The sequence below is a fragment of the Thamnophis sirtalis genome, unplaced genomic scaffold, assembly GCF_051295495.1.
Source record: "Thamnophis sirtalis isolate CommonGarterSnake01/CBP01778 unplaced genomic scaffold, rThaSir2_p1.2 scaffold_13, whole genome shotgun sequence".
NCBI classification, from domain to species: domain Eukaryota; kingdom Metazoa; phylum Chordata; class Lepidosauria; order Squamata; family Natricidae; genus Thamnophis; species Thamnophis sirtalis.
Genome location: NW_028261393.1, coordinates 4,674,913 through 4,691,380, shown reverse-complemented (window position 1 = coordinate 4,691,380; position 16,468 = coordinate 4,674,913). Strand labels below are relative to the sequence as shown.

General features: G+C 46.3%; 1 protein-coding gene across 2 annotated transcripts in view; it reads left to right on the top strand.

The window, feature by feature from the left end:
- Positions 1-3,191: 3,191 nt before the first annotated feature.
- Positions 3,192-16,468, top strand: part of LOC148042910 (E3 ubiquitin-protein ligase CBL-like) — a 25,105-nt gene continuing 11,828 nt past the window's right edge. The window contains exons 1-4 of one of the 2 annotated variants that reach the window (XM_087727207.1): positions 3,192-3,696; positions 9,567-9,713; positions 12,198-12,354; positions 15,272-15,393. In XM_087727207.1, the coding sequence (XP_087583333.1) occupies positions 3,353-3,696; positions 9,567-9,713; positions 12,198-12,354; positions 15,272-15,393 (770 nt within the window). In that variant the 5' untranslated portion in view covers positions 3,192-3,352. The remainder of the gene's footprint in view (positions 3,697-9,566; positions 9,714-12,197; positions 12,355-15,271; positions 15,394-16,468) is intronic. The other variant, XM_087727206.1, reaches the window with a different exon arrangement.

Sequence of the window (16,468 nt, the reverse complement as noted above, 5' to 3'; positions counted from 1 at the left end):
TTCTCTTCCGCCATCTTGTGGCCTGTTAGGTTTAATGCTGTGTTAATGCATTCGCTGGCTGGGGAATTCTGGGAGTTGAAGTCCGGACATCTTCAAGTTGCCAAGGTTGAGAAACACTGCCTTATATTTAGTTGACTATAAATCACCAGCAACTGGATTCTCTTCCGCCATCTTGTGGCCTGTTCGGTTTAATGCTGTGTTGCGCCACCTCAGAAATTCTAAGGCATGTGGACTTCAACTCCCAGAGTTCCCCAGGATGGCTGGAGAATTCTGGGAGTTGAAGTCCATACATCTTGAAATTGCCAAGGTTGAGAAGCACTGCCATAAAGCAGGTATGGGCAGATGAGTGAATTTGTTAGCCACTTATCAAGATTCCTGGCAAGCAACAGCAGAAGTGTCTGCAAAATGAGATCGGAAAAGTCAAATGGTGTCCTTCACACACACCCTGTGGGCATCCTGTGTGCCAGCAGCCTACAACTGATACAATTTACTGGCTGACTGGTCGTCTAAAAGTTTGGTAGACCGTACAAAAATATCTAGCTTTTTGGGATCCTTTTTCGAATGGCTTTCATATTCCTTGTGGTGAATGCGGTTCCACCACAAAACCGCGGTAGACAAAAGCGCGGTCGACGTCATCACAGCGCGACGAAAAGATCGAAAATGTAAAAATAAAGCGAAAACCTTACCCTAACCCCCCCAAACCTAACTCCAAACCTAACCCTTAACCTAACCCTAAACCTAACCCTAAACCTAACCCTTAACCTAACCCTAAACCTAACCCTAAACCTAACCTTAACCTAACGAAAAACCTAACGCTAACCCTTAACCTAATGCTAAACGTAACGCTAACGCTCTAAACCTAACCCTAACCCTTAACCTAACCCTAACCCTAAACCTAACCCTTACCTTTATGTGAATCGGCTTGCTGTAATTTTATTTTTATTTCAATTTTCCGATCTTTTTCGTCACGCTGTGATGACGTCACATACGCGCTTTCGTCGACCGCGCTTTTGTGGACCGCGGTTTTGACGGGTCACGGGTGAATGCAACTTACTCGAAGAAGGTCATTGTTGAACCGTTGGCTAAGAAATTTCGAGGACTGTTTTGGACTTTGGTTCCTACAGAATTGTTTGGTCAATGAAGCTGCAGTTAAAAAAAAATAAACTTTAGCCTGACATTGCTTGAGTTCATGTTTACTTAGTTGTTTTAATTTCTTTAAACAATGCTTGCAGCGGCTCAATCACAGGACAGTTATTCTCAGCCAGGCACAGAATGTGAAAAACCAAAAGAGCAGCGTGGTTTACAAAATAAAGCACCTCAAATAATAAGAATGCCTCTCAGGACTAAAATCAATCAATGTTCAACTGGTAAAGACATAAACAAGACCAGCGCATGATCAGGGCTGATGGGGGAAAACCAGGATGATATTTCTCTGCATCACACTTCCTTCTCCTGAGCACACAATGGGAGGGCTTTTGGATCTTTTTAAAAGTGCAAAAATAACTTGGAAAACGTTGATCCTTTTTTTCTTTTTCTTTCTTTCTCTCTCTCTCTTTCATACTCTCTTTTTCTGTCTTTCCCTTCCTTCCTTTCCTTCCTTTCCTTCCTTCCTTCCTTCCTTCCTTCTCCCCCTTCTCTCCTCCCTCCCTTTCACCTTCCTTCCTTTTTTCCTTCCTTCCTTTCTCCCTCCCTCCATCCCTCCTTCCCTCTCCCTTTTCCTCCCTCCCTTAACTTCCTCCCTCCTTTCTTTCTTCCTTCCTTCCTCCCTCCATCCATCCTCCTTCCCTCTCCCTTCTCCTCCCTCCCTCCTTTCTTTCTTTCTTCCTTCCTTTCTCCCTCCCTCCTTCCCTCTCCCTTCTCCTCCCTCCCTCCTAACTTCCTTCCTCCTTTCTTTCTTTCTTCCTTCCTCCCTCCATCCATCCCTCCTTCCCTCTCCCTTCTCCTCCCTCCCTCCTAACTTCCTCCTTTCTTTCTTTCTTCCTTCCTTTCTCCCTCCCTCCTTCCCTCTCCTTTCTTCTCCCTCCCTCTTAACTCCTCCCTCCTTTCTTCCTTCCTTCCTCCATCCATCCCTCCTTCCCTCTCCCTTCTCCTCCCTCCCTCCTAACTTCCTCCCTTTCTTTCTTTCTTCCTTCCTTCCTTCCTTTCTCCCTCCCTCTCCCTTCTCCTCCCTCCCTCCTAACTTCCTCCCTTTCTTTCTTCCTTCCTTCCTTCCTTCCTTTCTCCCTCCCTCTCCCTTCTCCTCCCTCCCTCCTAACTTCCTCCCTCCTTTCTTTCTTCCTTCCTCCCTCCCTCCCTCCTTCCCTCTCCCTTCTCCTCCCTCCCATTCATCATCCTACCTAAAGCAACCAACTCATGCGGCAATTTCTTATCTGCTTTTTATCAGCTAGGCTTTTTGGAGGCGGTTGGGGCGGTGACGGGGGGGGGGGGGGTTGAGCAGGATTAGAACAGAAATTTGTGGTCACGCCACTGATTTCTTCCGCGCCATGAATCACACAACCTACCTCACTTGCCTTGGCCCAAATGGAACAGGATGGGGGGAGAGGGGGGAGAGAGAGAATAGCCACTCTTAGAGCCGCAATGCAATAGACATAGGCACTGATTAGCATCTACCGAAAGAGAGAAATGTGAGTATTTCTTTCTTTTCCAGGCCCTGAGCTGCTCTGTGGATGAAAGAATAGCAGAGATCTCTCTCTAAAACAGTGTTTCTCAAGCTTGGCAAGTTGAAAGATGTCCGGACTTCAACTCCCGGAATTCCCCAGCCAGCATTCGCTGGCTGGGGAATTCTGGGAGTTGAAGTCCAGACATCTTCAAGTTACCAAGGTTGAGAAACACTGCTCTAAAAGGTGGTTGCGGGTTGCCCTCCAGTCCAGATCCCCCGTGTCAGCAACGGGAGCAATTGCACGACTCGGGTTTTATTTGGCAATTTGTCTAGCGCTGGCACGCCCCGCCGTTCCCAACGCTGAACTGCTTAGACGGGGCCCACCGCCAGCCTTGGAGCGCCTGACCCTCCCTTCCCAGCAAGCGTCGACCTGTCCTCACCACTTGTTGACTTCACCGTCCCGTCCCCCCCCCACACACGCCCCGCTTTGAAGCTGTTTGTTATTTCCTCTTCGGCTCTCCCTTCACCACCACCACTTTACTACTCATTTGCTTTTGTCGCTTCAATTCCTCCGCTTCCCTCCCTCCCTTCTTCCTTTCTTTTTTTTTCTTTTCAATCTGGTTGGGCTCCTTCCTGACGCACGGCATTGCCCTGTGCCAACCTCCGGTTGGCAGCAGGAAACTGGCAAGCTCCCTTCATTCCTTCCTTCCTTCCTTCTTTCCTTCCTTCCTTCTCTCCCCTGGGAATTCCAGCATGGCCATGGCACCCTCTGGGCCAGCTTGGATGGCCCGCCGGACCGGTGCCCACCGTTCTTTGGAGAAAGCCCTCCAGGGGTTAACCAAGCTGCAACAGCTGGTGTGCCAACCTCAAGTGGCGCTTCGGAATAGCCCGCCACACCTGCCTTCCATCCTGCCCGGGATCTACCAGCACCTAAGGCTGATCCGGGAGCATTACGGGGCCGCTTTGGCCGAAGTTGGGGAATCGGATTTCTTTCGCGTTTTCCTCCTGAATCTGCTGGAAAAGATTAAGCAAACCGCGCGGCTGTTCAAAAGGGGGAAAGACAAGGAGGAGGTTTTGCTGGAAGGCTCAGTTGCCAGGTAAAAAATAAAATAAAAGGATACTTTATCCCTTTTATTTTCATTGCATTTTTTTTTTAAATTCAGGATCTGTCTTTATTGTTTCAATGTTGCATTTAAACTCCAGGGCCTGGAAGCCGCTTAGAGTCGCCTTCCGTGAGCTCCAAAGAAATAGTTTTAACATATTAAAAGCTACACGGTTTCACCTTAGCTGCAATCTTGTTGGTTTATTCGTTTATTTATTAAGTAAGCAATAATTATATATTGTAGCTTATTGAAACCGTGTCGTTTTATCATTTTTATGATCTTATTTCATAATTTGTCCGCCGTCTAGATTCACTTTAGAGGGAATTTGGGCAGCATAAAAATTTAGCAAATAATAATAAATAGTATTTACCTACTTCCTCAAGCACTAGCATAATTATTCTTCAGCCAATAGTTAGGTTTTGGATTATGAAGTGTTTCCCAGCCTTGCGGAATCTAATTGTAGATGATGATGATGGTGGTGGTGGTGATAATTATTATTATTATTATTGTGGTACAATTATTGTGATACAAGTTTCCATGTGACCAAGTTTCATGTTGAATGAATAAAAGAATAATAATAATTTTATTAATAATTTTGAGAGGATACTTGGATGAGACCTAGGATGCTGGCAGCAACTCAGATCAACCATTAGCACCAGTCGATGGTATTTCTTAAATGCATTTTTAAATGTTCAGTTGACTGAGTTTCATGTTTAATGAATAATAATAATAACGAAACAACTGGCCGCTGTGATACAATTGTATAATAATAATAATAATGATGATGATGATGATGATGATGATGATGATGATGATGATGATGATGCAAAGGACAACAAACAACAACAACGCTAATAATACAGTAATAATAGAAACCAAGGTTGAACTATGTTGAACTGTTATGGGAGACAATGACATCTGGAGCAAAACATATTGGAGAGAACCAGAATAGTAAAGAAATTAGGAATTTTTCTGCATAAGAGGAGGGTGGAAGGTATCATTGTAATCATTTAGTTAGTTAGTTAGTTAGTTAGTTAGTTAGTTAGTTAGTTAGTTAGTTAGTTAGTGGATTTATAGGCTGCCCAATCCCGAGGACTCCGGGCGGCTTATAAAGTGAAAAGAAAAGTAATTAATAAAAAATAAAGGAAAACAATTTAAAACATCACCCATATACCCAATCTGATTGGGGCTGGATTGGATTGGATTGGATTTATTTCATTTATATGCCGCCCTTTTCCCCTGGACCTCAGCAGTGAGGTCAACAGCCCCAGGCCTGCCGGAATAGCCGGGTTTTAACAGCTTTTCGGAAGGCCATGAGAGTGGGCATCATCTTGTTTTACGGAACTGTAAAATAGAAAAGATTGGACAGCCGTTTCTCCTGAATTATATAGGGTACCCTGCTTGAGTAGCGGGTTGATCTAGAACAGGGATCTCCAACTTGGCAAATTTATGATTTGTAGACTTCAATTCCTAGAATTCCTCAGCCAGCACGTCGTAAAGTTGCCGAAATTGGTCTAGAAGACTTCCAACTCTGTTATTCAATCACTTTGGCCCCAAATCCTGCTTTAAAAATCATAGCTCGTATAGAGATAACAACCCATTATTAAAAGCAGAGGAGGAAGGGCTGATAAACGAAAATAAGAACCATGGTTTACACTGTTTCCTCTTTATCAATGGCGATACGGTGTTTGATAACCAGCCTCTCCTTTCCCCACCTGTGGGCCCAATCAGATAAAAATAAAAAGCTAAATTCACAGGTGCCAGAGAGAAAGAGAGATAAACCAGACTGGACTTTGAAAAAAAGGGAGTGCCATTTTATCAAACTACCTTTGGCATCCTTTGGGCCCTGCATTAAGAAGTTGCCTCGAAATATTTCCATGGCTGTAATTAATTGTATACGGTAACAGAATTACTTGCTCTTTGCAAAAATAAAGAGTCAGGTTGGCTGTGTTCGAATCAGCTAAGTGGGCCAAGTTATTGTTTTATTATCCCTCTCCCAGTCCTTGTCTGGCTTCCCACATAAGCCAGGGTTTGTTAAAGGGGCGGCTGCATGGCGCGAAGGGTCTGAAAATCCAAGCCACACGGCTGCGGCTGCCATTTTGACTTATTTGACTTCCCCACACCCGTCAACCCCACTGGCACTCCTGCTTTGCTTAATCCTTGGTTTCTGACCAAGCCCTGAATCCGTGCATTGAGTTAAGCCATAAACGGCCTACAAACCAGAGGTGGGTTCCTACCAGTTCGCACCTATTCGGTAGAACCGGTTCGTCAAATCTACCGAACCGGTTAGAAGAGGTTCCACCAGTGGACCCGGAAAGCAGGCCACACCTACAGAAGAAGTTCCCCAAAATTTTGAAACCCACCACTGGTGGGTGTGTAATGTCCCGCAGTTATCTACGCATTAATAATGATCTAGTAATATTTCCTTATACATTTTAGGGACCTTTCCTTACATAATTGGTGTTTTCTTTCATGCTTTTGGATTTCTAATTTCTGTTTCCGTTAGTTGGCAATTGCTAAAACCAATCCCACGTGAAAAAGTATTCAAAGCCTTCTTGATTTTAATTGTCAATGTATTTATTCCTGCACATTATAATATTTATTCGTTTACATATCTCTGTTTTTCCACTGTTGTGCAAACACAATTCCAGCAGCTGCTAACATGTGTAAAATTAAATATATATTATACTCCCTTTCAAATAGCCAACAAAATATTTCTGGTTTTAATTCCATATCTTGCTTTACGATTGCTTCTAACCACTAATTTCTGAATAGCTACTTGGACCGACCCAATTCATAATTTCATATCCGGTCACATGGGCGGCAAGCCACTCCCATCCGGTCACATGGGCAGCAAGCCACTCCCAACAAAGGAGGCCACACCCACAGAGTAGGTTCCAACAATTTTTGAAACCCACCACGGCTACAAACGGACAATGTTTGATTTCCGCCAACAGTTTGAGCCGACCGTAAACAGGATCGGGAGGATGTCTCTGGGGTTTTATTATAAGGCTTATTTGGGCCTCGTGTGACCCGGGTTATTTTGGCCTTTCAATCTCAAACTGCCCCCCCCCCCCCCGTTAAATGTAAATGCTTCCCCCCCCACCCAGTTTTTAGTGGTTATAAGGGTTGCAGTAGGGATGCGGTAGCTCAGTGGCTAAGATGCTCAGCTTGTCGATTAGAAGTTCGCCAGTTCGGCGGTTCGAATCCCTAGCGCCGCCTAACGGAGTGAGCTCCCGTGACTTGTCCCAGCTTCTGCCAACGTAGCAGTTCGAAAGCAGGTAAAAAATGCAAGTAGAAAAATAGGGACCCCCTTTGGTGGGAAGGGAACAGCGTTCCGTGTGCCTTCGGTATTGAGTCATGCCGGCCACATGACCACGGAGATGTCTTCGGACAGCGCTGGCTCTTTGGCTTTGAAACGGAGATGAGCAACCGCCCCCTAGAGTCAGAAACGACCAGCACAGATGTGTGAGGGGAACCTTTACCTTTACTTAAGGGTTGCAAGAAAAGGAGATCGGGATTGCACACTGCCCACTTCTGGATAAATCAGACCGGGACGAATCTGAGATTCGTTTACTCTGTCTGTAAAATGGGTGCTTTTAAAGATGGAGTTTGGGGCCCCAAAGATGATGCTTGGGGGTCCCGTGCACTTTAATGAGCCTTCCCAGACATGCGTCACTTCTACCCTTTGTTGATGTTCTAACACCATTCACGGGTGATGGAGGAAATGCGTTGCTGTCCGATGCCTGTCTCTTCTGCGGCTGCTATATATGTCATATTGCAAAGTTTCCAGGCTCCAAGCAAACAGAGTGTCATGTTAAAGTTCACCTCTTTCTTTCTGGCAGGCAGGTGGGGCCTGAATAAATTGACTTTTCTTCAGGCCAAGCATATCAGCAGAGCTGTTCAATAAAGACCAGGATGTCTTTCTTTCTTTCCTTCCTTCCTTTCCTTCCTCAATTCCCTCCCTTCCTTCCTTCCCTTCCTCCCTTCATTTACTTCCTTCCTTTCCTTCCTTCCTTCTGTTCCTTCCTTCCTTCCTTTCCTTCCTTCCTCAATTCCCTTCCTTCCTTCCTTCATCAATTCCCTTCCTTCCTTCCCTCCCTTCCCTTCCTCCCTCCCTCCCTTCCTTCCTTCCTTCCTTTCCTTCCTTCCTCAATTCCCTTCCTTCATTTCCTTACCTCCCTTCCCTTCCTTCCTTCCTTCCTTTCCTTCCTTCCTCAATTCCCTTCCTTCCTTCCTTCCTTCCTTCCTCAATTCCCTTCCTTCCCTCCCTTCCCTTCCTTCCCTCCTTCCTTTCCTTCCTTCCTCAATTCCCTTCCTTCCTTTCCTTCCTTCCTCAATTCCCTTCCTTCCTTACCTCCCTCCCTTCCTTTCCTTCCTTTCCTTCCTTCCTTCCTTCCTTCCTTCCTTCCTCAATTCCCTTCCTTCCTTCCTCAATTCCCTTCCTTCCCTCCCTTCCCTTCCCTCCTTCCTTCCTTTCCTTCCTTCCTCAATTCCCTTCCTTCCTTTCCTTCCTTCCTCAATTCCCTTCCTTCCTTCCCTACCCTTCCTTCCCTTCCTTCTTCCTCCTTTCCTTTCTTTCCTTGTTTCTTTCTCTCTTTCCTTTTTCTTTCTTTCTTTCCCTCCCTCCCTCTTCCCCCCCCTCTCTCCACTATTTGCAAGCCATTATAGATTTGGAGCTGGCAGGTAACAGGATAACAGAGTTGGAAGGGACCTTGGAGGTCTTCTAGTCCAACCCCCTGCTCTAACAGGAGGACCTCTACCATTCCAGATCTCCGGTCTCTTCTTTAAAGCCTCCAGTGATGGAGCCCCACAACCTCTGAAGGAAAGCTGTTCCACCGATTAATTGTTCTCCTCACGGTCAGGAAATTATTCCTTAGTTCTAGATTGCTTTTTTCCATGATTACCGTTGCATTTGGGGGTGGGCTCGCCCAGTGCCCTTGCTACCCCGTTTTGGCATCCAGGTTGGTGCAGGAAGCCCAAAATGGGGCATGGGGTGGTGGTGGCATGCAGCAACAAAGGTTAGCCATCACCAGTATAGGGTCTCCTTCTTGAGCAGGGGGTTGGACTAGAAGACCTCCAAGGTCCCTTCCAACTCTGTTATTCTGTTATTCCATTGCTTCTTGTCCTGCCTTCAGCTGCTTTGGAGAATAGTTGACCCCTCTCCCTCAAATATTAGAAGACTGTTTTCATGCCAGCCTGGTCCTTCTTTTCATCAAACTAGAGATGTACTGTATATACTCGAGTATAGGCCGACCCGAATATAAGCCGAGGCACCTAATTTTACCACAAAAAACTGGAATTATTGACTCGAGTATAAGCCTAGGGTGGGAAATGCAGCAGCTATCGGTAATGATGTCCCGTGCAGCCGCGGGAGCGATGTCCCGCCTCCTATGACACACGGCACAGTGATTCCTATCATTGGATCACTGTACCAGAGGAGGTGGGACATCGCTATGTGGCTGCTTGCCATAACAAGGAGGAGGTGGGACATCGTTGCAGAGCGGCAGGAGGGGGAGGAAGGGGAATCGTAAGACAGCCCTGCATTACATTAGAACGTGAGGAGGGGGGATGGTGTGGTGTGCGCTGCGCGGCAAACTGACACAGAGGGAGGGGAAACTCACAGGGGCGCCGGGCCATTCACGAGTGTCACCCAGCGGCATGGCCCCGCCCCTTTTTCTCCTCCATTTCGGGCAAATTTTTCACTGACTCGAGTATAAGCCGAGGCGGCTTTTTTCAGCCCAAAAAGTGGGCTGAAAAACTCGGCTTATACTTGAGTATATACGGTAATCCGTTCCTGCAACCGTTCTTCGTATGTCTTCTTCAGCCTTCTAATTCAATTTTTCCTTCACTTCCCGTTGTAGGAGAAATCTAACAAAGCTTTCCCTGATCTTCAGTCACATGTTGGCTGAACTACAAGCCGTGTTTCCCAACGGGGAGGACCAAGGCAGCACGTACCAGCTGAACAAGCAAGAGGCCCACGTCTTCTGGAGGGGCACCTGGAGGGAACGGTGAGCCCCCCCCCCCCAAAAAAACCCCAGTTTTACAAGACCTTTACAACGCCTTCCCGGGCAATGAGATCTGTTCCTCATCACACGTCTTGCTCCTCCTTTCTGCACGCATCCTGTCTCTGCTTCCATCAGTGGTACAGGAAGTCCTCAACTTACGACCACAATTTCTGTTGCTAAGGGACACATTTCTTAAGGGAGTTTTGACCCGTTTTATGGTCTTTTTTTGCCACGGTTGTTAAGTGAATTATCTGCAGTTGCTAAGTTAGTAAACCGGTTGTTAAGTGAATCTGGCTTCCCCACTGACTTTACTTGTCAGAAGGCCACAAACGGGGACCACATGACCCGCAGGACACTGTGACCGTCATAAATATGTGTCAGTTGCCAAGGGTCTGAATTTTGATCACTTGACTACAATGGTCATGTGAAAAATAGTTCCTGAATGAACTATTCATGAACTGCTCCGAAATGAAGGAGTGGAACGTCTGCCAGTTTGAACTGAGGTAATGGAATGTGAAGCAACTGGCGGTTGGAACAGAGTTCTTTTCAGGTGAGGAGGGGGAGTAGAACTCCTTAGCATCAGAGCATGTTAATTACTGTATAATACTAATGATCTGATGGTCATTTCAAAAAATCCTTTCTTAGCAAGCACCTAGAAGCCAAAAGGAACAGACATGCCAAATTTCAAGTTTGTAGGCTTTACCATTCTGGAGATTTTGTGATGAGTGAGTGGTACTTGCCTTAGATAGATAGATAGATAGATAGATAGATAGATAGATAGATAGATAGATAGATAGATAGATAGATAGATAGATAGATAGATAGATAGATAGATGATAGATAGATAGATAGATAGATAGATAGATAGATGATAGATAGATAGATAGATAGATAGATAGATAGATAGATAGATAGATAGATAGATAGATAGATAGATGTTATTCTTCTAGTTCTTGAGATGGTTTTTTCAAACAATCCTCAGTTCTTTGTCTGGAAAAACTTGCAATTCACTCCAATTTATCGGGATTGCGGAAAACAATACAAAATTATTGCAACCAGCTTTTAAAAGCCCAAATTGATTTGAATTTTCTCTTGATTAATGAATCTGATTGATTATTGTTGATCTTCGGCTTTGATTGGACTCTTAAGTGTCTGTCGATGTTTTATGACGTCGGGGTTGGTTATATTCACTACTTTAATCCTGTTTAGCTATAATCGATAGCATTAAAATCTTCTTAGAGTGGAAGTTCGATGGAAAGGGCCTATCAGCCGAGAAAAAAAAAAAAAAAGATCATTGATTGCCTTTTCGTAAATCCTTAGGAGGCATTGTGTGTGGGTCAAACATAACAAGGAAGAGCATCAACCTTTGAACTGAAATGGTTTAATGATATCTCGGCTTCCCAGACCTTGGAAATGGTAGATCTATAAAGAGGTGTACTTATCACTTTCTTGATCAATTTTCAGTCTCCTCTACATCTGGAGGTGGGTCATTGCCAGTTTTACTACTGGTTCATAATCCATGCGTGCCAGGCGCACGCTGTGCATCTGTGCGCTATTCAATGTAAATGGTTCTTCGCACTGGCGCAGAACGATTTACAGTGAACTGCGCACACGCAGTCACTAAAAACCAAAATGGCGGAGGCCCAATAGCGGTGAGGGAACTGGTTTGAGTCATGGTAGGCCTGGATCGCTGCCGGTTCTGCGACCCAGGCCTGAATTCCACTATCAGTCCAGCCGAACTAGGCCGAACTAGGAGCAACTAGGAGCAAACCACCCCTTCTCTCCACGCTTCTTCACGGGATGGTGAAACATGCATGTCCATAACTATCACTTTGATTCATAATTCCTCTCAGTCCCACTCTCAGTTTCTCACATCAACAGAATAATAAGAGTTGGAAGGGTCCTTGGAGGTCTTCTAGTCCAACCCCCTGCTCAAGCAGGAGACCCTACACCCTTTCAGACAATTGTCCAATCTCTTCTTTAAAACCTCCAGTGTTGGAGCATTTGCAACTCCTGGAGGCAAGCTGTTCCACTGATTAACTGTTGTCACTGTCAGGAAATTTCTCACTGATTCTAAGTTGCTTCTCTCCTTGATTAGTTTCCACCCATTGCTTCTTGTTCTGCCCTCAGGTGCTTTGGAGAATAGTTTGACTCCCTCTTCTTTGTGGCAACCCCTGAGATATTGGAAGATTGCAATCATGTCTCTCCTAGTCCTTCTTTTCATTAAACTGGACATACCCAGTTCCTGCAACCGTTCTTCATATGTTTTGGTCTCCAGTCCCCTCATCCTCTTTGTTGCTCTTCTCTTCACTCTTTCTAGAGTCTCCACATCTTTTCTACATCGTGGCGACCAAAACTGAATGCCGTATTCCAAGTGTGGCCTTACCATAATCTGATATCAACACTTCACGTGATCTTGATTCTATCCCTCTGTTGATGCAGCCTAGGACTGTGGTAGCTATAACCTTTCCTTTTTCTTCTCTGTAGGAGCCTCGTCCCTTGGTCTGAATTTCAGAAAGGTCTCCAGCAAGTCCATTTGGTCGATTCTGGTCCGATGGCCATCGCCCTGAAGTCCACCATTGACCTGACCTGCAGTGGCCATATCTCCATATTTGAATTTGACATCTTCACGCGTCTCTTCCAGGTAGATTGTGGGAAGCTATTTATTTATTTACATTTATTTCACTTTTCTTCCCCCCCTCCCCCTTTATTATTTTTATAAGAAATAGACTTGAAACTCCTTCCTCCTCGTATTTTCTACATAACACCAACCTTGTAAGGGAGGCTGGGCTGAGAGAGAAGGACTGGCCCAACGTCATACAGCCGACGTTCGTGCCTAAGGTGGTACTAGAACTCACAGTCACCTGGTGATTGGCCCCAAATCCCCCCCTGACCTTTCATTCCTAAGTTGATACTAGAACTCACAGTCGCCTGGTGATTGCCCCAAAGTCCCTCCCCAGCCAGCTTTCATTCCTAAGTTGATACTAGAACTCATAGTCGCCTGGTGATTGCCCCAAAGTCCCTCCCCAGCCAGCTTTCATTCCTAAGATGGTACTAGAACTCAGTCACCTGGTGATTGGCCCAAAGTTCCCCCCAACCAGCTTTCATTCCTAAGGTGGTACTAGAAATCACAGGCACCTGGTGATTGCCCCAAAGTCCCTCCAGTCGGCTTTCCTTCCTAAAGTGGTACTAAAACTCAGAATCACCTAGTGATTGGCCCAAAGTCCCCCCCAGCCAGCTTTCATTCCTAAGGTGATACTAGAACTCACAGTCACCTGGTGATTGGCCCAAAGTCCCTCCAGTCAGCTTTCCTTCCTAAAGTGGTACTGGAACTCAGAATCACCTAGTGGTTGGCCCAAAGTCCCCCACCCAGCCGGCTTTCATTCCTAAGGTGGTACTAGAACTCACAGGCCCCTGGTGATTGCCCCAAAGTCCCCCTCCCCCAGCCAGCTTTCATTCCTAAGGTGGTACTAGAACTCACAGCCTCCTAGTTTGTAGCCTGGTGCCTTCACCACTAGACCAAGCTGTCTCTCATGCCACGGGCAGTGTTTCTATTTAACGCCGAAAATGAAACATGCCACAGATACACAGATATTCAAAGGATTTGGGGGGGGGGAGAAGAAATTTGGAAGCTTTTTTAGCTGAAGGGGGTGGGAAAGCGAGCAGCCTCGTAACTCCTCACTCGTGTTTGATGTCGTTTCTCTCTCTCTCCTCCCTTGACTTATCAGTCGGTGAGTTGTTGATCACGGGCAGGATGTGGCTTCCATAAAGTCCATCCTTCGAGGCTGCCAGGGTGGGTGGAACGCGAGGGTCAACCACCCCAGAGACGGAGCTGCGAAAGTTTCCATTTCTGAAAGTGGAAAAACAGCCTCGCGTTCTTTCAAAAAAGTGTGGGTGGAAAATTGAGAAGCTCAGATCAACAGCCTTTGTCTTGGCTCAATCCACCAAAATCAACCGCCAGAAAAGGTGTCAAATCCCTCGGGTTCAAATCGGCGGGTTCATCAGAACTGACCCCCCTTGGCTGGATTTCCAACTATCGAGGGGGCAACCAAAGAGATGGGGGGGGTCTTCCTCTTCCAGGCCGCCCGAGCCTCTAAGGACCAAAGGAACAGCGGCAACATTTTCAGAGGGGCAGTTGTAGGTGCAGGCGAGCAAGAAGGGCAGAGCGGGTGACGGAAACCGTGAGGTCCAGAGGAAGTGGGTGCTCTCCCCACTTTTTAGCCACAAAGACAACTTGGCGGCATCGTCGTGGAAAAAGTTGCATTCTGCCGTCTCCAGCACCCAGGGTTTGCAACTCCTTGCAGTCGCCTCTAGGCAAGATGAGCAGCGTACACCTTGAGTGAATAAATACATTTTTACAAACAGCGCGTAGCTTCAACACACCTTAGGAAGCGCCCAGCCCTGGCAGGGAGAAGGAATCAAGTGTGAAGTTAACTCGGGAGTTGCACAATCACAACTCCTCCTAAGTTTCCCGGGACCTTATCTAATTGTTCCCAAGAACTGGCTGCCGGATTGAGAGGTACCTGTACAGGTAGACGTTGATTTACAATAGTTGTACCTGCTGGCCATTCAAAGTTACAATGGCGCTGAAAAGAGGGACTTATGATTGTTTTTCACACTTCATAATCTTCTTTTAATGACTCCATAATCCCTTGCGGGGTGGATTCTGGGCAATGGAATGGAACTAACAGAATGTTTTAATGGCCGGATGCCCTTCCCCATCACCAGGGTGGAGTTTTGTTCAGGAGATACAGTATATTCTCATCCTGCCCAGAGAGAGAAATATCTGCCTCTACCTAGGATCGAACTCACAGCCTCCTGATTGTGAGGCGGGAGCTCGACCGCAAGGCCCTCCCACAACGCTCTAAATAAATGAATACGGGTATTCCTCAACTTACAACAGTTCACTTATTGACCGTTCAAAGTTACCACCGCCCTGAATTAGTGACCAACGGCCATTTTTTCTCACTTACGACCACTGCAGGGTCTCCATGGCCACATGATCAAAATTCAGATGCTTGGCAACTGACTCACATTTATGACGTGATCCCCCCCCTTTTGTGATTCAACAACGAGCCACGTCAAGGGGGAAGCCAGATTCGTTTAACAACCGTGCCTCTAACTTAACGGCCGCCGTGGTTCCCTTAACAACTGTGGTAAAACGGGCACAAAACTCATTGAACAACCGTCCGCATAGCGACGGAAATGTTGGCCTCGGTGGCGGGCTCGTAAGTCGAGGACCGCCTGTGTTGTGGGGCAGAAGGTAATAAAGTAGTTCGCGCGAGTCCTGTTTGTTTCACACCACGAAATGATCCGTCTCACCAGGCGCGAGCAGCTGTGGGAAATGAGGAAGCTGAACAGTAAACTGTGATTTATCCCTGAGGCGTTTTTGGTTTTTTTAATTTAAAAAAAAAAGATTCTCTCAACTTTTCAGTGGAGTCTCTCAGTTTTTGACTTGCGAAAAAGCTGCTGGCTGTGAACATGATTCTGGATTTAAGATGGCGTTGTCCACGCTCTGCTTTGCTTCCCCGTCTAATTCGTTCCCCGTTTTCTCTTCACAGCCTTGGTCAACCCTGTTGAAGAACTGGACGTATCTAGCGGTAACACATCCCGGTTACATGGCGTTCCTCACTTACGACGAGGTCAAGGCACGGCTGCAGGGATATGTCAACAAACCGGGCAGGTAAATTCTCTAGAGATTGTATTATTCTGGGGGTGGGGGGGCTAGTTTGATCTCAAAATCGAGCCGAGGTGGCGCAGTGGTTAGGGGGCAGTACTGCAGGCCACTTCAGCTGACTGTTATCTGCAGTTCAGCGGTTCAAATCTCACCGGCTCAGGGTTGACTCAGCCTTCCATCCTTCCGAGGTGGGTAAAATGAGGACCCAGATTGTTGGGGGCGATATGCTGACTCTGTAAACCGCTTAGAGAGGGCTGAAAGCCCTATGAAGCGGTATATAAGTCTAACTGCTATTGCTATTGCTAAAATACCTGCTCTCCCAGGCCCCCTCTAGTTGATCTTATAATAAACTTTAATAAAATATGCTTTTAAAAGTCAATTTTTTTCTGGGAAACTGCATACATATTGCAAGAAGTGGTTCTCGCTTAACGATGGTCATTGGGACTCCAAATTCCATCGTTAAGAAGTGAGGTCCTAAAGCGGAACGTCATATAGCCACCCTGCTTAGTGACAGGAGCTTCAGCAGTCCCCAATTACTATCCTTAAGCAAATAACTGTGGGTTGTTATGTGAGGACCTCGTGTTTATCAGAGCGTTCGATTTCCCACCGGCTTCCCCATTGACATCGTGGGAAGCCGGCAGAGAAGGTTGCAAATTGTGATCGCATGACCACCTTGGCTGAGGAATTCTGGGAGTTGGGAGCAATAGCAATAGCAATAGCAGTAGCAATAGCAGTAGACTTATATACTGCTTCATAGGCCTTTCAGGCCTCTCTAAGCGGTTTACAGAGAGTCAGCATATTGCCCCCAACAATCTGGGTCCTCATTTTACCCACCTCGGAAGGATGGAAGGCTGAGTCAACCCTGAGCCGGTGAGATTTGAACCGCTGACCTGCTGATCTAGCAGTAGCCTGCAGTGCTGCATTTAACCACTGCGCCACCTTGGCTCTTTAAGAGTCTAGACATCTTAAAGTGGCCATGTTTGAGAACCACAAATTCTGCTGGAAGTTCGTCTTTTCCTAGCTAAAGTTTGCTCCCACTCTGGTTCAAACCAACTTGCTCGCAAAGCATTCTCCGTAGCCA